We start from the raw sequence: 25,063 nt of genomic DNA, 5'->3' as shown, positions 1-25,063 counted from the left end.
CAGTTCAAAAAGCACAGTCCTTATTATAAATCAGCTTCATTTCTCCACCATGATGTCAGCACATAGGCAAATCTGACCACCCAGGCAGCAGTTTTAATGTCCAGTACATGTTATCTGTCTGGCCAAGAGAAGGGAAAAAATGCAGAAGATTCCCCTTCCTAACCTACTCCAATCCACCCCAAACAGAGGAGCTAAATTGGGCTTGAAAACATACTTAAGGTGGGATGGGGCAGGGGAGAGACAGCTGGAAGAAGGAAAAATATTTTCAAGGTTTCCCATTTGTGGCTGCTTTATTGTAGGTTTAAGCAATAACAATAATGATAAAGATTTCATTATTTGTACCCCGCCCATCTGACTGGGTTTCCCCAGCCACTCTGGGTGGCTCCCAACAAAACATTTAAAGCACAATAAAACCTCAAACATTAAAAGCATCCCTAAACAGGGCTGCCTTCAGATGTCTTCTAAAAGTTGTGCAGTTCTTTATCTCCTTGACATCTGACGGGAGGGTGTTCCACAGGGCAGGCGCCACTGCCAAGAAGGCCCTCTGCCTGGTTCCCTGTAACCTCACTTTTCGTCGGAAGGGAACCACCAGAAGACGTCTCAGTGTCCAGGCTGAACGGGCAGATATTCTGGGCTGAGGCCATTTAGGGCTTTAAAGGTCAGCACCAACACTTTAAATTGTGCTCAGAAATGCACTGGGAGCAAATGTAGATCCTTTACAGTGGTATATTTTCTGAGAATCCTCCGGAAAAATAATCTCTCAAAGTACCTGTTGATGGCATTTTACCATTCTACTGTTGAGAGTGTATTAACTTATGGTCTGTGTGTGTGGTTTGGGAGCTGCACAGTCAGGGAAAAAACAATGTCATCCAGGGTTGTGAAAACTGCGGAGAGAATAACTGGGTGCACTCTTCCCACCTTGGATCAAATCTACGCTTCCAGGTGCCATAAGAAAGCTGCAGAGATAGTGCAGGATAGTGCGCACCCTGGAAATGATCTCTTTCAGCTTCTGCCTTCTGGGAGAAGGTGCAGGGTTATAAAGACTAGGACTAGCCGCCTGAGAAAGTTTCTATTCAAATGCGATTTTGGTTTTAAATGCAGTGTAAGGTAGTCTCTATGGGAGTATATTGTATTTAATTATGGGGTATCAGAGTTTTTAGGGGGCTAACCAGGCTGGGATAGCAGACTTGTTGGTTTTCGAATGTCTGATGTAGATTTTCAATTTCGTTGTTCTGTATGGGACAATGACAATAAAGATTATCGTATCGTACCTCTAGATATGCACACCTCTGGTTGCATATCTTTCAGGATGCGAACGCGGCAAACCCGGAAGTAATTTTCCAGGTTTCGCCACGCGAGCATGCGCAGAAGCACTCTACGCACCGCAAGCATGTGCAGACGTGGCACTTCCGGTTGCAAATTCCTCTGGATGCGGCCGGAACTCCGGAACGGATCCTGTTCGCAACCGGAGGTACCACTGACAACAAAAAAACGCAATAGAAAAGATGGATATAACGCGCAAAGGAGTTTTTGGATGCCAGCATGATTCGATTTACTGATTTAATAAAAAGAATATTTAAAGAATATTTAGAAAACTATGGAATAAAAGGAAACATCTTGCCAGAATTAGACTGATCCCTGTATTGTATAAATGCAAGTTTGTAGGGAAGTAAAAAGAAATTATATAAGAAATATGTAACTGTGCGGTATAAAGTAATGGATAGACAAAGTTAAGTGAGATTAATTGGAAGTCAGTGTTAAATTTATTCTCTATAAGTTTTATAATTGTGTTCAATACCAGGAGTATATACGAAGATAATTATATTAATCTTCTTATATCTTATAGTGTGGTGGTTTGTTTGATTCTTCTGTTATTTGTTTGTTTGATTCTATGTTTGTTTACTTGTATGTAAGTGTTTTTCATAATTGTATTTATTTTAAATTAATAAAGATATATATATATATATTTTTAAATGAAATGAAATGAAAGCAGGCTTGCAAGTGTGAATTTCACCCACCTCATCGTCATTTAATTGCAGAACATACAAGAGCCAGGGAATCTCAGCCACCTTCCTTAATTCACTCTCTAAATTGTGCACAGCTGTTGAGAGCAGTTCTTCATGAGGGGATTCTAACTGCTGCAGAAACAAATCACAAAATGTTACGGGGCCTGTGTCCTTTAAAGGGGAGCATCTACCATATTTTTCGCTCTATAGGACGCACCCGACCATAGGACGTGCTTTGTTTTAGAGGGGGGGAACAAGGAAAAAAATTCTCCCCCTCTCTGCGCAGCACCCCTTCAGCGAAGCGGCAGGAGGAACGGAGCCCCTTCCATTTCTCCTCCCGCTTCGCTGAAGGGACACTGCGCAGCTCTCCCTCTCTGCTGAAGCCAGGAAAGTCTTGCTCTCTCTGGAACCTGAAACCAACCACTCTCGCTCTCCCGGCTTCCGCAAAAGGAACCTGAAGCCTTCGGAGCGCAGCGTGAGTTCCCGCTGCGCTCCAAAGGCTTCAGGCAGCTATCCCTGAAGCCTGGAGAGTGAGAGGGGTCGGTGCGCACCGCCCCCTCTCACTCTCCAGCGAAAGCAACGCGTAGCCTCTGGAGCGCGGAGGGAGCGCTCCCTCTGCGCTTCGGAGGCTTCGCGTTGCTATCGCTGACGCCAAGGAGCCTGCATTCACTCCATAGGACGCACACACATTCCCCTTCATTTTTGGAGGGGAAAAGGTGCGTCCTATAGAGCGAAAAATATGGTAATTTCCCAACTTTTACAACTAAATAGACATGCCGTATGTACTACCATTTTTATTTTTTAAATTGCAATTGGATGCCATTTTGAATAACATGGAGACTGCACCTTTCAAAATTGCACTGATTTTCCATTTCTTATTATTCCCAACCAATGCTGGGTACATGTGCTGTAAACTACTGATTACATGTGTTGTCAGGAGCAACTATAGCCACCACACAGATGAAGAAATAAGGTACTTAGATAACACAAAAAATATATATACTGAAGTTCTGCTCCAAAAGTGCCCAGTCCTCCAAGTTTATTTATGTATTTATTATCTATTTGTTTGAGTTATTAATACACCACTCAATCACAGGAATTTCTAAGCAACGTACATAAAACTTTCAAAAAGCATGCAATGGCTAAAATCAATTAGAATTAATCATACAAACCAAGAGGTTCCTTAAAAATTTAGAAAAGTCTCTGTCCAGGGCCTGAATTTGAACAGGGAGAAAAAGTTCACTTACCAAAGGAGCTCTTCCTACTAGCAAGGATTTGGTTTCATCATGCAGAGCCTTCATGTTGACAGCGACTTCCAGGGCAGTGTTTCTGGTAAGGCTCTGTGGGAAGAAAACCAAGGAGCACATTTACTCGTAAACAGTTTATAATAGTTGAAAAATCAAATAAACGCAGCTGGCTTTTCCTTTCCAAATCTTAACAGGGTCCTGAACTCTTTTGACCACGTTTGTTGAAGGGCTGGGTTGAAATACAGTGGTACCTCGGGTTAAGCACTTAATTCGTTCCGGAGGTCCATTCTTAACCAGAAACCGTTTTTAACCTGAGGTACCACTTTAGCTAAAGGGGACTCCCACTGCCACCGGGCTGCTGGCACACAATTTCTGTTCTCATCCTGAGGTAAAGTTCTTAACCCAAGGCACTACTTCCGGGTTAACGGAGTCTGTAACCCGAAGTGTTTGTAACCCGAGGTGTTTGCAACCTGAGATGTTTGTAATCCAAGGTACCACTATAATGTAAGAAGGTCGGCGGTTCGAAACCCCGCGACGGTCCCAGCTCCTGCCAACCTAGCAGTTTGAAAACACATCAAAGTGCAAGTAGATAAATAGGTACCACTCCGGCGGGAAGGTAAACGGTGTTTCCGTGCGCTGCTCTGGTTCACCAGAAGTGGCTCAGTCATGCTGGCCACATGACCTGGAAGCTGTACACCGGCTCCTTCAGCCAGTAAAGCAAGATGAGACCACAACCCCAGAGTGGTTTGTGACTGGACCTAACGGTCAGGGGTACCTTTACCTTTTTAAATACTGTATTAAGGGTCAGGAAGGAAATCTCCTCCAGGACTAGGGAGGTTCATGCAATGACTGTTTTGGGATCACCTGCTGGCGTCATATTGTGCTACTTGCTCTGCAAACGTCCTTGTTCTCTACTTGTGGCACTGAGAAAGAAAGATCGCGGGGAACCTTTTTCCCCTTGTCAGCTGCCTGACACAGTCCTAAAGTCAACGGCCTCAGTAATCCATTCTCAATACAGTGGTACCTCGGGTTAAGTACTTAATTCGTTCCGGAGGTCCGTTCTTAACCTGAAACTGTTCTTGACCTGAAGCACCACTTCAGCTAATGGGGCCTCCTGCTGCTGCCGCGCAGCCAGAGCACAATTTCTGTTCTCATCCTGAAGCAAAGTTCTTAACCTGAAGCACTATTTGTGGGTTAGCGGAGTCTGTAACATGAAGCGTATGTAACCTGAGGTACCACTGTACCCGAAAATGATAAGTGACAGGATCATTCCTCCACAGCCGGAATTCTAATCAAACTTGAGGTGCAGCGTGCAGATAGAGAGTATTTAAAACATTATACATAACAAGGCTTCATTTCAGATTGATCAGCCATCATAAAGATGCATTGGGTTTAAAACAGGCACCCCCAACCTGCAGCCCTCCAGATGTTTTGGCCTACAACTGCCATGATCCCTAGCCAACAGGTCAGGGATAATGGGAACTGTAGTCCAAAACCATCTGGAGGGCTGGAGGTTGGGGGTGCCTGGTTTAAAACATTCCCCTGTGTGGGTGTTGCTGCTTACCCCTTATTAAAAAAAACCTGAATGGCTTGCAAGGATGCAGACAACCATGTCCTTCCTTGACCGCCGGGACCACATAACACCGGTTCTGAGAGATCGGTATTGGCTCCCAGTACGTTTCCGAGCACGATTCAAAGTGTTGGTGCTGACCTTTAAAGCCCTAAATACCTGAAGGAGCGTCTCCACCCCCATCGTTCAGCCCGGACACTGAGATCCAGCGCTGAGGGCCTTCTGGCGGTTCCCTCATTGCAAGAAGTGAGGCTACAGGGAACCAGGCAGAGGGCCTTCTCGGTAGTGGCGCCCACCCTGTGGAACACCCTCCCATCAGATGTCAAAGAGATAAATAATTACCTGACATTCAGAAGACATCTTAAGGCAGCCCTGTTCAGGGAAGTTTTTAATATGTAACGCTGTACTGTTTTTAACACTGATTGGGAGCCGCCCAGAGTGGCTGGGGAAACTCAGCCAGATGGGCGGGGTATAAATAACAAATTATTATTATATTATTATTATTATTGACCATTGCCCCCTCGAGGCTTATTAAACCTTGCATGGGGAGGGAGGCAGGACCTGATATGTCTACAGTGTGATCAATACACATCAATCGGCAGGAGGGAATGGTCCAAGCTATCCTGAAAGAGGTGGTGATTCAATGATTCCAGAAAAAGCCTAAAGGAGGCCCACTAGTTCGTGACATCTCTTGCCCAGTTGCAAACACCCCCATTTTGGAGAAAGGTTGTGCGAAATTTGCAGGTATTCTTGGATGAAACAGGCAACCTTCACCCATTCCAGGCGAGGCTCAGGGCTGCTTGTGGGACTGAATCTTCCTTGGTCGCCCTGATGGATGGCCTTTATTTCAGAAGAATGGGGAAGTGTGATGCCATCAGTGCAAGAGAGGTTAAAAATAATGCGGGCGGTTTCCCTCGGCTGTGTCCAAAGCAAGTGGTTGGTCCTCTACGTGGAGAAGATGGAGAAACACTCTTGGGTGTCAGAGAGAAGGGGGAACTACTCAACCCCTACTTTGCCCCTGTCTTCGCCCAAAAGAAAAACAATGTCTAAACTGGTGATGACATAAGAGGTTGGGTGTCTATCTGTCATGGATGCTTTAACTGAGATTCCTGCACTGCCAGGGGAACTCTGCAATTCAATGACCCTGTTATTCTTACTTGACTTGTTGGTAGCTTTCAGTACCGTCAACCATAGTATCCTCCTGAACAGAGTGATGGGTATTGGGGACACGGTTTTTAATAATAATAATAATAATAATAATAATAATAATAATAATAATAATAATATATTTGTACCCCGCCCATCTGGCTGGGTTTCCCCAGCCACTCTGGGCGGCTTCCAACAAAGATTAAAAATACATTAAAATGTACCGTATTTTTCGCTCTATAAGATGCACCGGACCACAAGACGCACCTAGTTTTTGGAGGAGGAAAACAAGAAAAAAAATATTCTGAATCTCAGAAGCCAGAACAGCAAGAGGGATCGCTGCGCAGTGAAAGCAGCAATCCCTCTTGCTGTTCTGGCTTCTGGGATAGCTGCGCAGCCTGCATTCGCTCCATAAGATGCACACACATTTCCCCTTACTTTTTAGGAAGGAGTTACAGATAGGTAGCCGTGTTGGTCTGCCATAGTCAAAATAAAAAAATTCCTTCCAGTAGCACCTTAAAGACCAACTAAGTTAGTTCTTGGTATGAGCTTTCGTGTGCATGCACACTTCTTCAGATACAGAGCAGTGTATCTGAAGAAGTGTGCATGCACACGAAAGCTCATACCAAGAACTAACTTAGTTGGTCTTTAAGGTGCTACTGGAAGGAATTTTTTTTATTTTTAGGAAGGAAAAAGTGAGTCTTATAGAGCAAAAAAATTGGTATTTTCTATCCTATCTCCAGGGTTGGTTTCAGAGAATAGAATTGGGTGGTGATTTCTCAGCTCCCTTGCAGTTGTGCTGTGGAATGCCACAGGGTCCCATCCTGCCCCCATTGCCATTTAGCATGTACATGACATGGTCATGAGGAGATCTGGGACAAGTATGTTGAGGAGAGGGCAGTCTGCAGGTGCACCATGTTGTAACTGGGCCTTAGGGATGATGACACCTAACTTTTGGAATTCCCTTTTGCGATGTATCAGACAAGTGCCATCTTGTTTTGAGGCAACTGCTGAAGACTTTCCTTCACAAGCCTTCTAAGTGGAGCTGTTGCTATTCGATTTGAAATGGATTATATATATATATGTACACCTTGTTCTGTATGTAATCATTGTCTTAATTGTTTTGTTAATGGACGGTTTTTGTTTTAAAACTGTTTTTATACAGGGAAGTGTTTCATATATGTATTGACTGTGTTGTAAATACAGTGGTACCTCGGGTTAAGTACTTAATTCGTTCCGGAGGTCCGTTCTTAACCTGAAACTGTTCTTAACCTGAAGCACCACTTTAGCTAATGGGGCCTCCCGCTGCCACTGCACCGCCAGAGCACAATTTCTGTTCTCATCCTGAAGCAAATTTCTTAACCCAAGGTACTATTTCTGGGTTAGCGCAGTCTGTAACATGAAGCGTATGTAACCTGAAGCGTATATAACCTGAGGTACCACTGTAACTTCAAAATACCTCATGGGAAGCAAACGACAAATGAAATAAATAACAAAATAATCATATTCAACTAGCACCATAGATTTCCTTTACCTCCGAAAAACCTGGACTGGTTTTGTTTAACGCATGAGAGCATGCATTTACTGCGTGCGCCAGTTCTTGTTCCAACAAGCTGTGTATCTTTGCAGCTTCACAGATTCTGCAACAAATGTTGTGGGTGGAAAAAGAGAAAGGAAATGAGAAGAGCATTCTGCGTCGATAAACAGCTGCCCAAACAGGAAGAAAAGAGATACAGGTCACTCGCAACCAGGGCAGAGGTTCCGTTCCAGGGAAGCCACATAGGCACAAAAACATGACAGAGGGACAAGTTGGGTAAGCAAAATTTTCAGAATCAGTCCACTGACATGGTATTTCAGCACAATATTTGGCCTAAGTTACGGCACATTAGATGCAAAGACATTGTCAGACCTGGATCTTGTCAAGTTTAAGGCCTCGTGAAGAAAGCAAGGCGAAGGTACCTGCTAATCAGCTCCTCTGCGGCCTGAGAAGACGACTGGATCTGCAAAGTCTCCTCTTCAGTGGCCAGTTCCACAGCCTGTTGAGGGTACAAAGGGGATCTCAGGATCGGTTTGCAGGAATCACACTTCTGTTTGTCTTCCCAGGATTTCAGCGTGCTCTCAAAGGCCTGTTCAGAATCGAGGAAGTTGTTTGACATGAATACCAATACTTCCATGTAGGATCGTTATGCACAATAATTCATACCATACTTCACTATTAATTTTTGCAATGAAAACTAATACCAAAAATAAGCTTAATATTTGTGTCTGCATTTGGGGGGGGAGCATACAATTCAAGGGACGCAGGTGGCACTGTGGGTTAAACCACAGAGCCTAGGACTTGCCAATCAGAAGGTCGGCGGTTTGAATCCCCGCAATGGGGTGAGCTCCCGTTGCTTGGTCCCTGCTCCTGCCAACCTAGCAGTTCGAAAGCACGTCAAAGTGCAAGTAGATCAATAGGTACTGCTCTGGCAGGAAGGTAAACGGTGTTTCCGTGCACTGCTCTGGTTCGCCAGAAGTGGCTTAGTCATGCTGGCCACATGACCCAGAAGCTGTATGCCGGCTCCCTCGGCCAATAAAGCGAGATGAGCACCGCAACCCCAGAGTCGGTCACGACTGGACCTAATAGTCAGGGGTCCCTTTACTTTTACATAGCATACAATCCCTGGTGAAAAACTGCACGTGTGTGTGTGTGTGTGTGTGTGTGTGTGCGCGCGCGCGCTCCCCCCACACACACAGACGCGCGCGCGCACACACACACACACACGTGAATGTAGATGTGAGGCTGGCTGGATGTTTACCTTTCCCCATTAAAAAGATTAAGGTATTTGAAGCACATACTCACACTAACCTTATTATTGCATGTTACTTATGTTTCTTAATGCACAGAAAAATCAAATTCAAATCAAATTTAGACAGAAGACAGTAGGTGGTATTCAATGAGATCCCTGGGTATAGGGCGGTATATAAATTTTAATAATAATAATAATAATAATCCTCAGCATAGTCCCATTAAAGGTAATAGACATAACTAACAAGTTTATTCCTTTCAGTGAGTCTACCCTAGGTGGGACTTGAAGGCAACCCATTATATATTAGACAAAATATCCTTTCTACCACCTACCCTGTCTCGGGTTAGCATCTGTGCTCTGTTTTTATGCACAATTTTAATAATTCCTGGAGGTTGGATCCATGCCTCTCCATCCACCTGCACAGGGACTCCTTCGTCTCCAAGTATGGTGATCTTTACTGACCGGCACTGGAAGAGAGTAAATGGATTTTAATGAAAGGTGATTTCATGAAAATGTCAACCTGCAGACTCCTTCCCCCCCCCCCCCAATTTTCATATACCATAGAACTACGGGAAATGTCATTGAAGGGAGGGGAGGGGAAACTGCTAAGGCGCATGCACAATCAGCGACCAGTGCTGCTCAGAGAATGCGCTGCCTGGACAGGGAATGCAGGTGTGAGGACACCATCAGCAGTGGAGATCAAACAGTGTAAATAAACCATTTACAGTGGTGCCTCGCAAGACGAAAAGAATCCGTTCTGTGATTCTCTTCGTCTAGCGGTTTTTCCGTCTTGCGAAGCAAGCCCATTGAAGGATTAGCGGATTAGCGCTATTAGCAGCTTTTAGCGGCTTATCTGCTGATCGGATCAGCTGATAAGTGGCTTAGAAAAAGGGGGGAGGGGGAAAAACCAGCAGGAACTCGCAAGACATTGTCGTCTTGCGAAGCAGGCCCATAGGAAATTCGTTTTGCGAAGCACCTCCAAAACGGAAAACTCTTTCGTCTAGCGAGTTTTCCGTCTTGCGAGGCATTCGTCTTGCGGGGCACCACTGTATCATAAATACACCATAGTCTCCACTGTCTTTCCTTCCAAGGACACTGAACCCTGGGTAAGCTCCTGGAACCCCCTGTTATGTTGTGGGTGAACATATCAGATGACACAGCGATTCTTCAAACAGCTCTTATTTATTCACAGGCCAGAACAGAACAGAACTGAAGGGTTCAGCCAGCCTGCTTATATAGAGCTCCACTACAACGCAACTGTAACCATTTTCTGTAACTATCCAATCACTGAACGTCACTTTCGATCACTTATTTGCATATGTGGACCTGAACTATCCTACATATCCCCCTGCTGGCCCAGAGTGAGAACTTCAGTACATAACAGCCCCAGAATATCAAACCACTCTGAGATGTTCATGATGATTCCCAAAAAGAAGTGTGGTCATTAACAGCTGTGGCTGCTGTGCATCCAGGTACAACTCATGGGCAAAAAGCTACTGCATTTTGGCATTTATGGTGCTCAACACGCTTAAAATGAAAATGAAAAGTCAACGCTTGAGTCGTGTGCGCTTGAGCACATTCGCGGGCTATGTTTCTTCTCTCCCGGTTAGACACACGTACCTGGGCTATCCTGTGGTGCTGTAGCTTGATAACACGAGAAACGGCCATCTGCATGCTGCCAAATACCGCAACAACCTCCAAAATCTTATCATCAAATGATGGTGCCCCAAATATCTGGTGGACAGAAAGGAAACACAAGTCTGCGCTTACACTTTTGATGGAAGCCTACCAGCAACTTACATCTGCTCTTTTGTCTGTTATGCTCTGTAACTCATCGAGAACGGGTGCCTCAAATATCTAGTGGACAGAAAGGAAACACAAGTCTGCGCTTACACTTTTGATGGAAGCCTACCAGCAGCTTACAGCTGCTCTTTTGTCCGTTATGTAACTCATCGAGGAGGACACCAGAATGGGTGCAATTGAGAAATCACACCATGCGCTCCAGTATATAAATCAGCATCCCTCAAACTTCAATGAAGACATTAAGCATTTGGGACACAATTTAGGTGCACTCTGTTGGGGGGCAACCCCACCCCCACATTCCTTGGGGCACTTTACAGCCATTGCCCCCTGCCATTCCAGGGGGATGGACCATCATAGTCCCTTCCAACCCTACAGTTCCATGATTCCTGACCATCAACAGTTGGGGCAGCCCCTTCACCCAGTTTTCCTGTGGCTGAAAGAACCCTACTGTTATATATTTTGTAACTTTTCCAATTTTAAAACAGCAAAAGTTCTGACAGCGTTTATATTAGACGCTTAGGGACTGCCACACTCCTGTTTACCAACCCGGCCTACCCACCAACCTGGCCAAGCCCTCCTCCCTTTACACCTGACCAACCCTTCCTGCTTTCTTTACACCTCGCCTGCTCCTTTGCCTATCCCCCCACAGCTTTTCCCAAGCCATACCCTCTTTTAAACGAGGCAGGGGGCACTTCACCATCATTAAGCTGCTCACCTGGGCTGCCTGCCAGGCCCAAGCAGAGCTTCTCTGGGTTCCTAGGTGGGAGTCTTGCTCATCAGATGCACCACAATGTCAACACCTAATCTGAACTGACCCCATAGGAGCCAACTCCTGGGGGCTAAGAGGTCTTTGGTCCCCTAGTATAATATTTGAGGGGGCTGGGCCTCCCCAAAGTTGATTGTGCGTGGGCACCATGTCATATGATTGATTACACTGGGGAACATTTTTTTCTTCCTTTTCTGTTGCATGAGATTTTTCAACTGTTATGTTCTTTCAATGCTGATTTCAAATCAGAAATCGATTTTCGTGTACATGCTATAGTTATCTTTCAATTTCCGACTTTTGCCGATATGTCATATTTACACTGGGGATAAGTGGACCCTGACCCGTTGATCTACCCTAACCACATGATAATTATTGTTTTGCAAACTAAATTTTTCTTTATTTTTATAGTTTTGCAACCTAAATATTTGTATTTTTCAGATTGGACCATGGCTTCTTCAAGTAGACAAAAATGTGTCTACTTGATGTGGTTAGGGTAGATCAACGTGTCAGTGTCCACTTATCCTCAGTGTAAATATGACATATCGGCAAAAGTTGGGAATTGAAAGATAACTACAGTCATACCTCATGTTACGTCTGCTTCATGTTATGTTTTCAGGTTATGTCCCGCGGCGACCCGGAAGTACCGGAAAGGGTTAGTTCCAGGTTTTGCTGCTCACACATGCGCAGAAGCGCAAAGTGACGTCACGTGCATGCACAGACGCGCTGAATTGCAACCCGCGCGTGCGCAGACGCACCACTGCAGGTTGCACTCTTTTCATGTTGCAAACGGGCCTCCAGAACGGATCCCATTCGCAACCAGAGGTACCACTGTATAGCATGTACACAAAAATCTACTCCAGTTTTGAAATCAGCATTGAAAGAACATATAAGAACAATTGAAAAATCTCATGCAAAAGAAAATGGGGGAAAAAATGGTTCCCCAGTATACTGTGTATCCCAAGGGAATACATTTTTTTGCATGCCTCCAACTGTACATGTCATCTTCAATGCTATACATGTTATGTTCAATGCTATATACTATACTCATAGTGCTATATACACTATGAGTATAGTATATACATTTATACTCATATTGTACCACTTTGGCTATGTGTTTAATAAAATATTGAATTCTTGCATTGTGAAAAACAAAGTTTATGGTGAAAAGTGAAAAACATGAAGTGCAAAAAAAAAAAAACCTAGAGCTTACAGAACAAATCCAACTTCAGATATGAAATCAGCACATCGAAATTAGGTTAGAACAATTGTAGGTGTCAATGCAACAAAAATTTTGTTCCCCAATGTTATGTGGGTTGGGGCTTACCTGCTCCCCTCCCCCCATGTTTTATTCAAGTTGGCCCCCCGTCTGACGTTACACATTTTATTCAAGTCTGGACCAGCAACGCAAATCAAAGACTTGTGGTGCATACAAACAATCATGGGCATTTCATCCATTAAGTCCCCAAGTCGACTGGGAGACAAGGGGTGTTCTTGGCATGCCAAGTACAGCAGGCCGCTGCAGAGCCCCCCATGCCGGCTACAAGGCCCAGGGCAAGCGTACCCAGCTTCCTTCTCTCCGAACAGGTCTGCTGCCTGTCATTTTGTCATCACGCTGGGGTTGATGAACTGCAGCGTGACGAAAGCCTTACTATTTTATGCATATATGAAGAAATAACAAATATGTAGGCATTTTAAGAGTTGTTGTTGTTTAGTCGTTTAGTCGTGTCCGACTCTTTGTGACCCCATGGACCAGAGCACGCCAGGCCCTCCTGTCTTCTACTGCCTCCCGCAGTTTGGTCAAACTCATGCTGGTAGCTTTGAGAACACTATCCAACCATCTCGTCCTCTGTCGTCCCCTTCTCCTTGTGCCCTCCATCTTTCCCAACATCAGGGTCTTTCCCAGGGAGTCTTCTCTTCTCATGAGATGGCCAAAGTATTGGAGCCTCAGCTTCAGGATCTGTCCTTCCAGTGAGCACTCAGGGCTTATTTCCTTCAGAATGGAGAGGTTTGATCTTCTTGCAGTCCATGGGACTCTCAAGAGTCTCCTCCAGCACCATAATTCAAAAGCATCAATTCTTCGGCTATCAGCTTCTTTATGGTCCAGCTCTCACTTCCATACATCACTACTGGGAAAACTATAGCTTTAACTATACAGACCTTTGTTGGAAAGGTGATGTCTCTGCTTTTTAAGATGCTGTCTAGGTTTGTCATTGCTTTTCTGGAGATGTCAAACCTGAACATACTGTCAATAGAACCAGCAGAAATCCTGCTTCACAGGACATTGGCAGCAAAAACACTTTTAGAAACAACCCCCTTCACCCTGCTTACATCATCCTCCTTGGTTCCGCCCCAGAAATTAGTCCCGCCAGCGTAGCTTGGGATATTCAAAACAGCTATGCCTTGAAGACTGGGGAGGGGGATGTATTGTCCATCACACTGAAATGCATAAAAACAACAACTGTATAAATGATCACTGAAATAATTTGCTATATCCTTTAATCGCATATTGGACCTAAAGGTCATTGAGTTTACGTAGCACAGATTTTCTATACCCATTAAACCGTTTACTGTGGCAGCGGCTGCACATTGGAACTCCCTGCCTGTTGGAATCAAGTAGGCACTCTCCCTGTACTATTTTGGGTGCCTGGCTAAGCAAGGCTACCCATACACTAATAACAACAACAACAACAACAACAACAACAACAACAACAACAACAATAATAATAATTTATTATTTGTACCCCGTCCATCTGGCTGGGTTTCCCCAGCCACTCTGGGCGGCTTCCATAGAAACCAAAAAACACTAAAATATCATACATTAAAAACTTCCCTGAAACCAGTAGAAACTTAGAAACCAGTAGAACACTTCAATCTCCCAGGACATTCTATACAAGATCTCAAAGTAGCTGTCTTATTACAAAAGAATTTCAGAAATAGACTGGAAAGAGAAGTTGCTGAATTGCAACTTATTACCAAACTTAAAAAGGACACAGGTGGCCCGGTAAACGGCGTTTCCATGCACTGCTCTGGTTCGCCAGAAGCGGCTTAGTCATGCTGGCCACATGACCCGGAAGCTGAACGCCGGCTCCCTTGGCCAATAAAGTGAGATGAGCGCTGCAACCCCAGAGTTGGTCACGACTGGACCTAATGGTCAGGGGCCCTTTACCTTTTTTACCAAACTTAAAACCATGGAGAGACCTGGTCTGAATAGAGACATTGGATTCTTATCTCATTATACATGATAAAGCTATTTTTAGCCATCTCACCCCTTGCTTTTTCCTGTAAGACTAATTGCAGTCGTTAACAGTCATCAACAGGTTTACCATACCCATTAAGTCTATCACCCATTCCCACCACCCTTCTGAATAATATCCCTCCCCACCCTCTTACTATATATAAGGGTCTGGTGACTTCTGTTTCAGTGTATCTGAAGAAGTGTGCATGCACATGAAAGCTCATACCAATAACAAACTTAGTTGGTCTCTAAGGTGCTACTGGAAGGAATTTTTTTATTTTGTTTCATACACTTAGAAACGCTGGTGTGAATTTTAATCTGTTTTAGTATTTTAAATCTTGTATGTTCTGATGTATTGTGAATTTTCACTGAATGTACAATTTAATCTTTTTTAAAAATTGCTTTGAGTGCTTTTTTTCCCAATCAAGACGTGTAATTTTTTTAATGAAATGGATAAATAAATAAAACAAGTAAGTATGAAGGGACTGGCCTGTAGGGATTGGGGAAGGGGAGGGAGCCTTCTCTGACAGGGATGCAGTTAGGGATATATAAATATTACCTCAAGCTGAACTTTTTGTTCTAAGTTCTTGTAGGTCCGTTGCAGTAATTCTTTAGTACCAAGTACACCATACCACATCATGTTCTTTGTCCTGCTTCTAAAAAGAAAAGGAAAAATGATCATGCCCAGGCGTACAGTTCACACACTAACCACTGCTAAGATGCAGTTTTTAAAAAAGATATTACATACATGTTTGCAGAAAATATTTCTATTTAAAATCTTGGTTCTGACTCAATTACCTGCATTTTTCAGGGTGTTCTTCTCGTTTATTATTAAATTCTAATGAAATCTTTGCATCTAATCCAATGCCAAAATAATTGTTCATGACGCACTTCTCTGAATATCCTTCCCTGTAGACAAATGCGCAACTGCATTATAACCTTATCATAGCGAAGGTCGATTGCAAGAACTGTATGTACAAGTATACAATGACACATTTATAGTTTTTCAACTGATTCTACACTAATTCCCCACATTTCTCTCTCTCTCTCTCTCTCTCTCTCTCTCTCTCACACACACACACACACACACACACACACACACCATGAGACAGCAACAGAATTGTGTGTTACAGAAATATCTGGCCATTCCTTCTTCTTCATCTTTTGGGAAGAATACCTTGGGTTTATGCCACTGGAAAATACATCTTCTTGCATAAGGTGGGGAACCTGATTGTCACCAAGCCCCCTGCCCACTTGCAATCCCCCACGATGACAGAGGTGCTGCAGAGTTGGGGCAGTCCACCGGGAAGGTATTTTGATTTACACAACTGCTCACGGAACAGATGTGAAGATTCTCTCTTTTTTGTCCCTCCACGCCCAACCCCTTCCATTCCTTTCTTGAGAGGAGAGGAGAAAAACAGAGCGTGGATGGCTGCACAGCTTGAGGAGACCGACTGCTCTTGTTAATCCTGTCTCCCCCCTTGCTCTTAAAACTGTTTTCGGAGGAAGGTGTGTGAAGGAGGAACAAGGTAGCCGCAGCTGAAGTTCTAACTCAAGTCCAAAATTGAAGTAAAGTAGCACATCACTTATCAGGTCTTCCTAGGACAATGTGAAGATAGAATAGCTGACTACCTACTGACCTATTTGAGAACTACAATTGTGTAGGTCTGCTGTTTTTATTTTTAAGAAACAATTTTTTCACTTAAGAGTTCTGGACTTTTGAATCCATTAAAGCCACTCAAACTTTCCTTCGTTTGCGGCATGACTTTCTGGATATTAATTTGGTAGAGAAAGAGAAATAAGACTGCCAAGTAAATGTGAAACAGAAAACTATAAGGATTAAGCAAAACATATTTTCCTTCTTACAGTGATTCTGGATCAGGATCAATAAACGGCGTAGCACCAAATGGATCAATGTTGGCTAGTAACATTTTGCTGATAATAGAACTCCCTGCGATGGAAGCCGCCAGACCTGCTCTTAGACCTGATGGGAAAACAGGAAAATGCGTGTTGCAATTACTCAATACTGTAGTTTTATCTTAGCTATTAGAAATCATTTTGAGGGAGGACGAGAAGTGGGTAGCTAAAACATTACCCTGAAAAGCATTTCACTCGTTCTAAAAGTGGAAATATTTCATATGAGGTTGTTTTAGCTTTGAATGTTTTTCAGGGTGTCCATTTTTCTGCTGGAAACATTGGAAATAAAAGGACCTGGGGAGAAATGGAATCTGTGGAAGATGGGAAGCAGCAAAACTATACCAACCCCCACTATTTTTCCATCCCCAACCTCTCTGGGCCATCATTTCAGAGTTTCCTTTCTTCAGAGGGTTGGACTAGATGGCCTTTGGGTCCCTTCCAACTCTACAGTTCTTTGATTCTATTATTTTAAGACTCCAGGTGAACTCCATATCTCAAAGTCATAGCTTGAAGTCTCAGGCTTGAGCAATGTGTAAAGGTAAAGGGACCACTGACCATTAGGTCCAGTCGTGGCCGACTCTGGGGTTGCGGCGCTCATCTCGCTTTATTGGCCGAGGGAGCCGGCGTACAGCTTTTGGGTCATGTGGCCAGCATGACTAAGCCGCTTCTGGCGAACCAGAGCAGCACACGGAAACACCGTTTACCTTCCCGCTGGAGCGGTACCTATTTATCTACTTGCACTTGACGGGCTTTCAAACTGCTAGGTTGGCAGGAGCAGGGACCGAGCAATGGGAGCTCACCCCATCGCGGGGATTCGAACCGCCAACCTTCTGATCGGCAAGTCCTAGGCTCAGTGGCTTAACTCACAGTGCCACCCACATCCCTAAGCAATGTGTAGCTCTTTTAAAAATGGGAGAAAGATGTTAACAACCAAGCTTCTTTTGACAGGTCCTTAGAAAAACTGCACTAGTATATTTTTGGAAACTCGAGGCAATGGACTAGAGAATTTTAAAATCCTTATTACCTGGGCAAATTATCCTTGTGTTCAGCACTGGAAGGTTTTCTTTGCTGGCTGTGCAGGTTGTTGCTGAAAAAGAACTTGCATGTGAAGGAATGCGACTTCTGCGTCCAACTGGAGATTTGGGGGCAGTTTTAACTATTCAGAGAGACAGAAATATATATACATATCCCTAAGTAGAAATAAATCGAGTTTTTTACCTATAAAACGAATAAATAAGCCACACGTGTACGTTTTCTTTATCCGGAAAAGGCTACACCTGCGATTTATTAGTTTGCTTGTTTATTGTGGAGCAGCCGCCCTTGGTGATATATTTTTGCGTGCCTTTGCATTTGGCTTTTATATCACTGCCCTGTGCCTTGTTTGTTGAGGTTTAAATAAATGGGCAGTGGGGGAAAGGTGGGAAGGAAAGCAAAGGGGTGAATAGCAATTGGTTTATCCCACTGAAGGTTCCAGCTGATGAATGAGATGGAAAGAGCCTGAGCGAAGGACATCTTCTATACGAGGCCCTAGAGTCTTGGAGCTTCCATCAAGAATATTCATGCACATACTTGGGCTAAGATAAAAGAGGAGTGGGAACTCCACAGAGAAATAACAAACAGAGCTTGAACATAAGTATGGAAGTATGAGCTTCACTCCCTGTGTAAGCCTTACTGAAAAAGACTCATTGCAGACTTACAGTGGTGCCCCGCAAGACGAATGCCTCGCAAGACGGAAAACTCGCTAGACGAAAGAGTTTTCCGTTTTGAAGGTGCTTCGCAAAACGAATCTCCTATGGGCTTGCTTCGCAAGACGAAAATGTCTTGCGAGTTCCTGCGGGGTTCCCCCCCTTTTTTCTAAGCCGCTAAGCCGCTTATCAGCTGATCCGATAAGCCGATAAGCCGCTAAAAGCCGCTAAAAGCCGCTAATAGCGCTAATCCGTCAATGGGCTTGCTTCGCAAGACGAAAAAACCGCTAGACGAAGAGAATCACAGAACGGATTCTTTTCGTCTTACGAGGCACCACTGTATTTAGAATCCTTAAGCAATGGCTACTTTTTTGGCTACTGACCTGGGTGAGCTTCAGATTCCTTTGTATCTTCTTCTTTGGATTCATCCAATTCCTTACTATACTTCACCGACGACTGATTTATTTGCACTTCCGAATGGGCATTCTGTTCATCTACAACTACAAGAGCAGGCAAGCACGTGTCCATGTTATTATTCAAATTTCTGAAATCTATCGTGTATTACTAAATAAGAGTTAAGTATGCAAGTAAAAAAGAAAAAGAAAATGTAATGCTAGACTCCCAATAATATCTCCTGAATGTTAAGGTGGATTTACACATTTGGTTTTTACTGGAAAACACTATGGGAAATTTGTGCATTCTTTTCATGTGCATTTCCTATTAGTCATACCTCGGGTTGAATGTGCTTCAGGTTGAGCGCGTTGGGGTTGCACTCCGCGGCAACCTGGAAGTAACGGAGCGCGCTACTTCTGGGTTCCGCCACTCGCGCATGCGCAGACGCTCGAAATGACAATACGCGCATGCGCGGGAAAATGCGACCCGCACACGCGCAGTCGCATCTTATGTTCCGTTCAGGATGCGAATGGGGCTCCGGAACGGATCCCATTTGCATCCCAAGGTACCACTGTATTATTGTACTCCCTCTCAGTAAAAGAGAGATAAGCAAAGCATTATTAAATTTTCAGAAGGCATCTGCTATAGTTCCCCCCCCCCAAAGTTTCTGCATCTGGACTGACACCACCCTCTCAAACACCTTTCCCAAAGAGGCATTTGCGACTAAATAGTAGTTTGCCATCTACCTGAGACCCGAGTACTCGCTCCTCATTCTGTTTGATACTTTATTCATGTTATAAGTGCCACAACAAAAAAACAAACATACAGTGGTACCTCAGGTTAAGTACTTAATTCGTTCCGGAGGTCCGTTCTTAACCTGAAACTGCTCTTAACCTGAAGCACCACTTTAGCTAATGAGGCCTCCTGCTGCTGCCGTGCCGCCGGAGCACAATTTCTGTTCTTATCCTGAAGCAAAGTTCTTAACCTGAAGCACTATTTCTGGGTTAGCGGAGTCTGTAACCTGAAGCGTATGTAACCTGAAGCGTATGTAATCTGAGGTACCACTGTACAAGTAGTTAGTGTTGTAGTAAGTGGGATTTTTTATTTTTTTAATGAACCAGAAAGTGTCACAAGTAAAGTTAATAAGCAAGATTGTCTTCCAGAAGCACACCTTTTTCTGCTTGCTCAATAATTTGCCTGAGAGCCTTCTTCAGACTATTTGCTCTGAGCATGAGCTGTTCTCGGGGCTTGAAGATCTGGTGTGGGACAGATGTTCTGTTGCTCTCTGTCAGCGGCTCCTTGGCATCGGACAGAGACTCTTCGCTTGATGACTCTTCGGCTGCTTCCTCTGCAATGGGGGAAGTGCTTCGCGGCAACACAGGGGCAACCTGGGCTTCAGAGTGAAGGGCCTGAAGTAACAGGTTGAGCTTCTCGTTCAGCTCTGAACACTAACAACGCCACAGACAAACGGAAAGAAATATACACAAAAAGAAATGCGCATTCATACGTAAGGCTAAATAAACACTAAGCAATTGACAATAAAGCAGCCCACCAGCTCCCTGACAAATGCCAACCATTTTACGACAGTTTTCTCATTTTTAAAGCAATGTTTTTTGTTTTGTTTTAATAGTATTTTATTGATTTTCCAAAAGTAAGAAAAATAAGAAAACAACAACAATACAAAAACAAAACAAAACAAATCGACTTCCCTCTAATCCCTTCCCTGGTTCCATTATTTGTCAACATACTGCATGTCCATTGTTAAATTTATAACATATTTAAACCACCTATTAGCCATTCATTGTAAAATCACAAGTAAACTTAAAACCCTGCTAATGTATTAACCTGTGTACATTGCTTCTGTATATATGCAATAAACACCTTCCACTTTCCTTAAATTCATTGCTGTCTCTTCCTCTTAATTTTATCGTCAATTTTGCCATTTCAGCATAGTCCATTAGTTTAACTTGCCAATCTTCTTTGGATGGGACGCCTCAAAGCACTGTTTTTTGGAAGCAACGTCATTGGCTTCTGCAGCATCACTGAGCGAGCCACCACCATTTTGAATTGGTTGGAGCGTTCCAGAAAGTGGGCTCCAACTCCAAGATGCTTCCTGACCAATGGTGAAGCATCAGAGCTTCTCAGAGGACACTGACCAGCCGTCAACGGTGGCTGCAGGAGCCACTGCTGAAACCCTCCAGGAACCCAACTATCTAGTGTCGGGGGGGGGGGTGAAAATACACTTATGTGGGAGCCACTCCTAAAACCATAGTCACTCAGTGTGGGTAGGACTGGGAGGTGTGTGTGCGTGCATGTGGCACCCTGTATGTGTGGACACTGTTTATGCTGTGTGTGTGTGTTTCTGTGTGCGTCTATCTGTGTGCGTACATCTGTTGTGGTATGAGTGCTGGCGTAAGACCCTTGTAGAGCTGACCCAACGGTCAATGCATCCTTTAGGCTCGAAAAGGCCACCCCTGGTTTAAAGAAAGGTTCTCCTGTTACAAAACCTTCTCACACGAGTGAGATTTGGGTCTTCATGTTTGCAGGCCTGTAACAGTGTCCCTGCCCTGACCTACCTTGACCGCCGCACCGGTTTTATTAGAGACGAGCACTGGAAAATTGGTGTGGCACTCATTGCTTAGGTCTGAATGATTTATGGTGGCCACCTCCACTGGGAAGTGCTCTGCCTTGCTGGGCAGCAAGAAGGGCTTCTGTTAGGAGAGAAGCCTAGGTCTAGACTACACAGCCGTTTCGTCTTCAGGCTCCTCCATCCAGCAGATTAACATTTCCACTTCTCTGTCACTGCCCAAAGAGTAACCAAGTGTCCCCTTAGGTGGCATGGCTTGTCCTGCCCCACACAACTGGTCCCTCCCTATGGGGACTTTGCTAAGGCATCCAAAAGGCTGCCTACTAGGAGCTTTGATATTTCCTGCTCTCTTTCCCTTCATAAATTTTCTGTCATGAAGAATATGGATCTCAAGTCGTTGTTGTTGTTGTTGTTGTTGTTGTTGTTGTTGTTGTTGTTGTTGTTGTTGCATTCTAGGAGGCCAAAGCCAGGACACAGACATAATAAACTGTACAACATCGGTAGTCATTAAAGCTGTTTTAGAACTTGGGGTAAAAATGTTTACTCTGCCTTCTGAATGAACTTAGGAAAACCAAAAGTAAAACCAATTTAAAATACATTACAGATTTAACCAATTCTTGACTTCACTCAAGAGTTTACTAAAAGGTGTCTTACTAAAATCATTTTGAGAATTTATACAAAGAAGCAAATCTTAACACTGGGAAATTTCTAACACGGATACATTTGAAGTGAGGGTTTTTTTTAAGGAAGGAAAGCTTAATTCTTACTTTAATGGCCATAGCATCAGCTTCTGTGTTCTCCATGGGTCTGTCACAGCTCTTTCCTATTTTAGCCACAAAGCCTTTTACAGTTTCACACAATATCCTTTTATGAAAGAGACAGAAACGCCAAGGCAAAGAGAAAGGGAAGGGGTGATGTTGGAATATCAGTTCTGTTTGAGGCAGTAATATAGTTTCACTGTTCCCAATGAACATCCATTTAGAGCCTAACAGCCATGCATTTTCTATCACACAAGCAACAGCCCTGAGATTTCACAGCCCATGCACATCTGGGTTCCTGCTCCCTTATCTGCTTGCCATATTTCTTGCGGCCGGACCCCTTGTGGTGGGGAGCCAGGGAGAGGAGTGAAGGGGTTCCTTTGTCTTCACAAGGACACCACCCAAGAATGAGCAAAGGGAAGACTCCAGACCACTGCCACCTTCTCAAATGCCCCTTCTCCCTGCACAGTGGCAGCATGAGACTTAGGGGCAGAGTGTGTGTGTGTGTGTGTGTGTGTGTGTGTGTGGAAGAGAATACAGAAAAGGTGAAAGTCAAGATCGGTAGATGATGCTGGAACCACAACTGTACACAACTAAAGCCTAAGGAATCCTCTTTGGGGCATATAGGTAAAGGTAAAGGGACCCTTGATCATTAGGTCCAGTTGTGACCGACTCTGGGGTTGCGGCGCTCATCTCGCTTTATTGGCCAAGGGAGCCGGCGTACAGCTTCCGGGTCATGTGGCCAGCATGCCTAAGCCGCTTCTGGCGAACCAGAGCAGCGCACGGAAACGCTGTTTAACTTCCCGCCGGAGTGGTACCTATTTATCTACTTGCACTTTGATGTGCTTTCAAACTGCTAGGTTGGCAGGAGCAGGGACCGAGCAACGGGAGCTCACCCCGTTGCGGGGATTCGAACCGCCGACCTTCTGATCGACAAGCCCTAGGCTCTGTGGTTTAACCCACAGTTCTACTGAGCCTGGACATTCTTTTGTCAGCCAAGGTTCATCACAGCTTGTTGTGATGCACTGTTGTACAAGCACTCTGCCACAAGCAGAAATCACAATTCCACATCTACCCTGAAGCGTTGCGGAGCCCTAACTTTGCTCTTGCGCCTGCAGCACCCTTGCATGTAACATCTGAATCGGGCAAGAGTCCAAATTTGAGTGTGCAAGTAAACGTTCATGCTTGCATGCATATTAAAAAAGATGTAACACAAAACTGCTCTACACTATACTGTGACGTGCATGTTTTTTTAACTTACTTGGCCGATGATATGACAACAGAGTGCTGATCAGAATCAAGGATCTTAGCCAGATGAGCAGCAACTGAATCTTCATACATAGACATCTAAAAATTAAGAAATAATTATTCATGTTCTACCTGTGATTGTGTTGAAGTAAAAAAACAAATCTCACACAGGCAGATCCCCTTCTGCATCCACCACAGATGCCTTCTATACAGTAATGCTAGATGTATCTGCGGTTATTGATTTTCTTAGCCTAAGAACGCTCTCAGTCTTAACTCCAACATAAAATGGTGAACTAGGAAAAATTATAATAGATCGGTTTTTAAAAATATGAAAGCCACAATCTAGTGAGGCATAGGCAAAGGAGGAATTCGATGTCACACCCTCTGATGATTCTGTCACCACCAAGCGTTCCTACCTGTCTGATGAAGTTTCTACCATGCTGAGAAAAGCTAATCTCAGTTTGAGGTATTAGCACTTATTCTTTTAATACTGTTCTATTAATATACAGAACAATGTAATAGATCAATTTTATGATCCTAGTATGATCACCTAAGACTATTCCATAGATTCATAGATGAAACCCCATAGAGCCGTGTAAATAAAAAATGAAAGAGATATTCAGAGAGAGAGAGAGTTTAATTCCGAACACTTAATACCTGCCTGTATTTATGCAATTGTTTGTTTGTTTGTTTGTTTGTTTGTAATGATTTAATCAGTCAAGCTACTGAGCAATTGAGGATTATGGGAAGTCTTCAGATTACAGTCCGATTCTAATATTGTAGACTTTCTCAAAATGAAGTGACAGACACTTCAAATAAGCAGCCTTTGTTTTTGCAACAAATGTAATGCTGGCATTGTATAGGTAGTGGTTAGACCAGGGGTGGCAAGGTTTACCTCGCCTGGGCTAGTTCACTCCAGCGGAGATCCCTCCGTGGGCCAGATCACACGCACACACATGAGCACACATGGCTGTGATTTCTGGCGTCTGTGTCTGTGCAGACTCGATTTTCGATATCTGCGTCTGCACAGATACAGTTTTCGGCGTCTGAGCATGTGCAGACATGATTTCCAGCAGTGCTGAAGTGAGTCCCTGCACCGCACTGCACCGGTTTAGCACAGTGCGCGGGGACTCGCCATGTTACACCAATGTAATTTTTAAACAAAACTCTATTGAAATAAGCTGCAACATACGAGCCTCATCTCAAGCTTCAGCTGAAGGGTTTTTACCACCATCCTAGTTTTTTTATGCAATCAGACTTATCTGAAATTAAGCCCTGGTGAAAGCAATGGGATTTTACCTCTGAGTAGACATACGTAGGATAGCTTTAATTATATTTCATTTTTTCCAGCTCTACAATTTAATCACATCCCAAAACCTATATTCACCTGACATTCCTCAGACTCCTCTTCTGGCGTAACAGGAAGAATAGACTGCTTTGATGGCAGTTTCAATTCGTAAGACATTATGCTCCACCTGAAAAAAGTGCCATATATCCAGGTGATCAAAAAACATGCAACGGACCAAATTTGCATAGCAAAATCAATTCGTATTCGCATTGGAAGAAGAAGAAATAGTCACTCAAAGGTAATTCAACCCTTATGAACAGGGCCGGATTTAGGTTTGATGAGGCCCAAAGCTACTGAATGGGGCCCTTTAGATGTCCAGCTGTCCTTCATCAACAGCAAATTGTCGCTGTTTTTTGTGTTGAATATATGGTGGTATTAATATTATTATTATTATTATACAGTGGTACCTCGGGTTAAGTACTTAATTCATTCCGGAGGTCTGTTCTTAACCTGAAACTGTTCTTCACCTGAGGCACCACTTTAGCTAATGGGGCATCCTGCTGCCGCAGCGTCACCGGAGCACGATTTCTGTTCTCATCCTGAAGCAAAGTTCTTAACCTGAAGC

At 43.9% G+C, this 25,063-nt stretch overlaps 1 protein-coding gene across 2 annotated transcripts in view; it reads right to left on the bottom strand.

Moving 5' to 3' along the window:
* The window catches only part of DGKH (diacylglycerol kinase eta), a 96,022-nt gene that overhangs the window by 7,252 nt on the left and 63,707 nt on the right, over positions 1-25,063 (bottom strand). Inside the window, exons 12-27 of one of the 2 annotated variants that reach the window (XM_083519062.1) lie at positions 24,538-24,625; positions 23,164-23,249; positions 21,912-22,008; positions 19,729-20,005; positions 18,548-18,664; positions 17,504-17,566; positions 16,429-16,546; positions 15,361-15,471; positions 15,122-15,218; positions 13,656-13,763; positions 10,379-10,492; positions 9,091-9,225; positions 7,929-8,095; positions 7,504-7,609; positions 3,254-3,346; positions 2,019-2,138 (exon numbers count right to left, since the gene is read on the bottom strand). In XM_083519062.1, coding sequence (XP_083375188.1) covers positions 2,019-2,138; positions 3,254-3,346; positions 7,504-7,609; positions 7,929-8,095; positions 9,091-9,225; positions 10,379-10,492; positions 13,656-13,763; positions 15,122-15,218; positions 15,361-15,471; positions 16,429-16,546; positions 17,504-17,566; positions 18,548-18,664; positions 19,729-20,005; positions 21,912-22,008; positions 23,164-23,249; positions 24,538-24,625 — 1,897 coding nt within the window. Of the gene's footprint in view, positions 1-2,018; positions 2,139-3,253; positions 3,347-7,503; positions 7,610-7,928; positions 8,096-9,090; positions 9,226-10,378; positions 10,493-13,655; positions 13,764-15,121; positions 15,219-15,360; positions 15,472-16,428; positions 16,547-17,503; positions 17,636-18,547; positions 18,665-19,728; positions 20,006-21,911; positions 22,009-23,163; positions 23,250-24,537; positions 24,626-25,063 lie in introns of those variants that run through there. The other variant, XR_014529596.1, reaches the window with a different exon arrangement.

This window comes from Podarcis liolepis (genome assembly GCF_965112155.1).
Source record: "Podarcis liolepis genome assembly, chromosome: 8".
Classification (NCBI taxonomy): Eukaryota; Metazoa; Chordata; class Lepidosauria; order Squamata; family Lacertidae; genus Podarcis; species Podarcis liolepis.
This window is presented reverse-complemented; position numbering and strand designations above follow the sequence as displayed.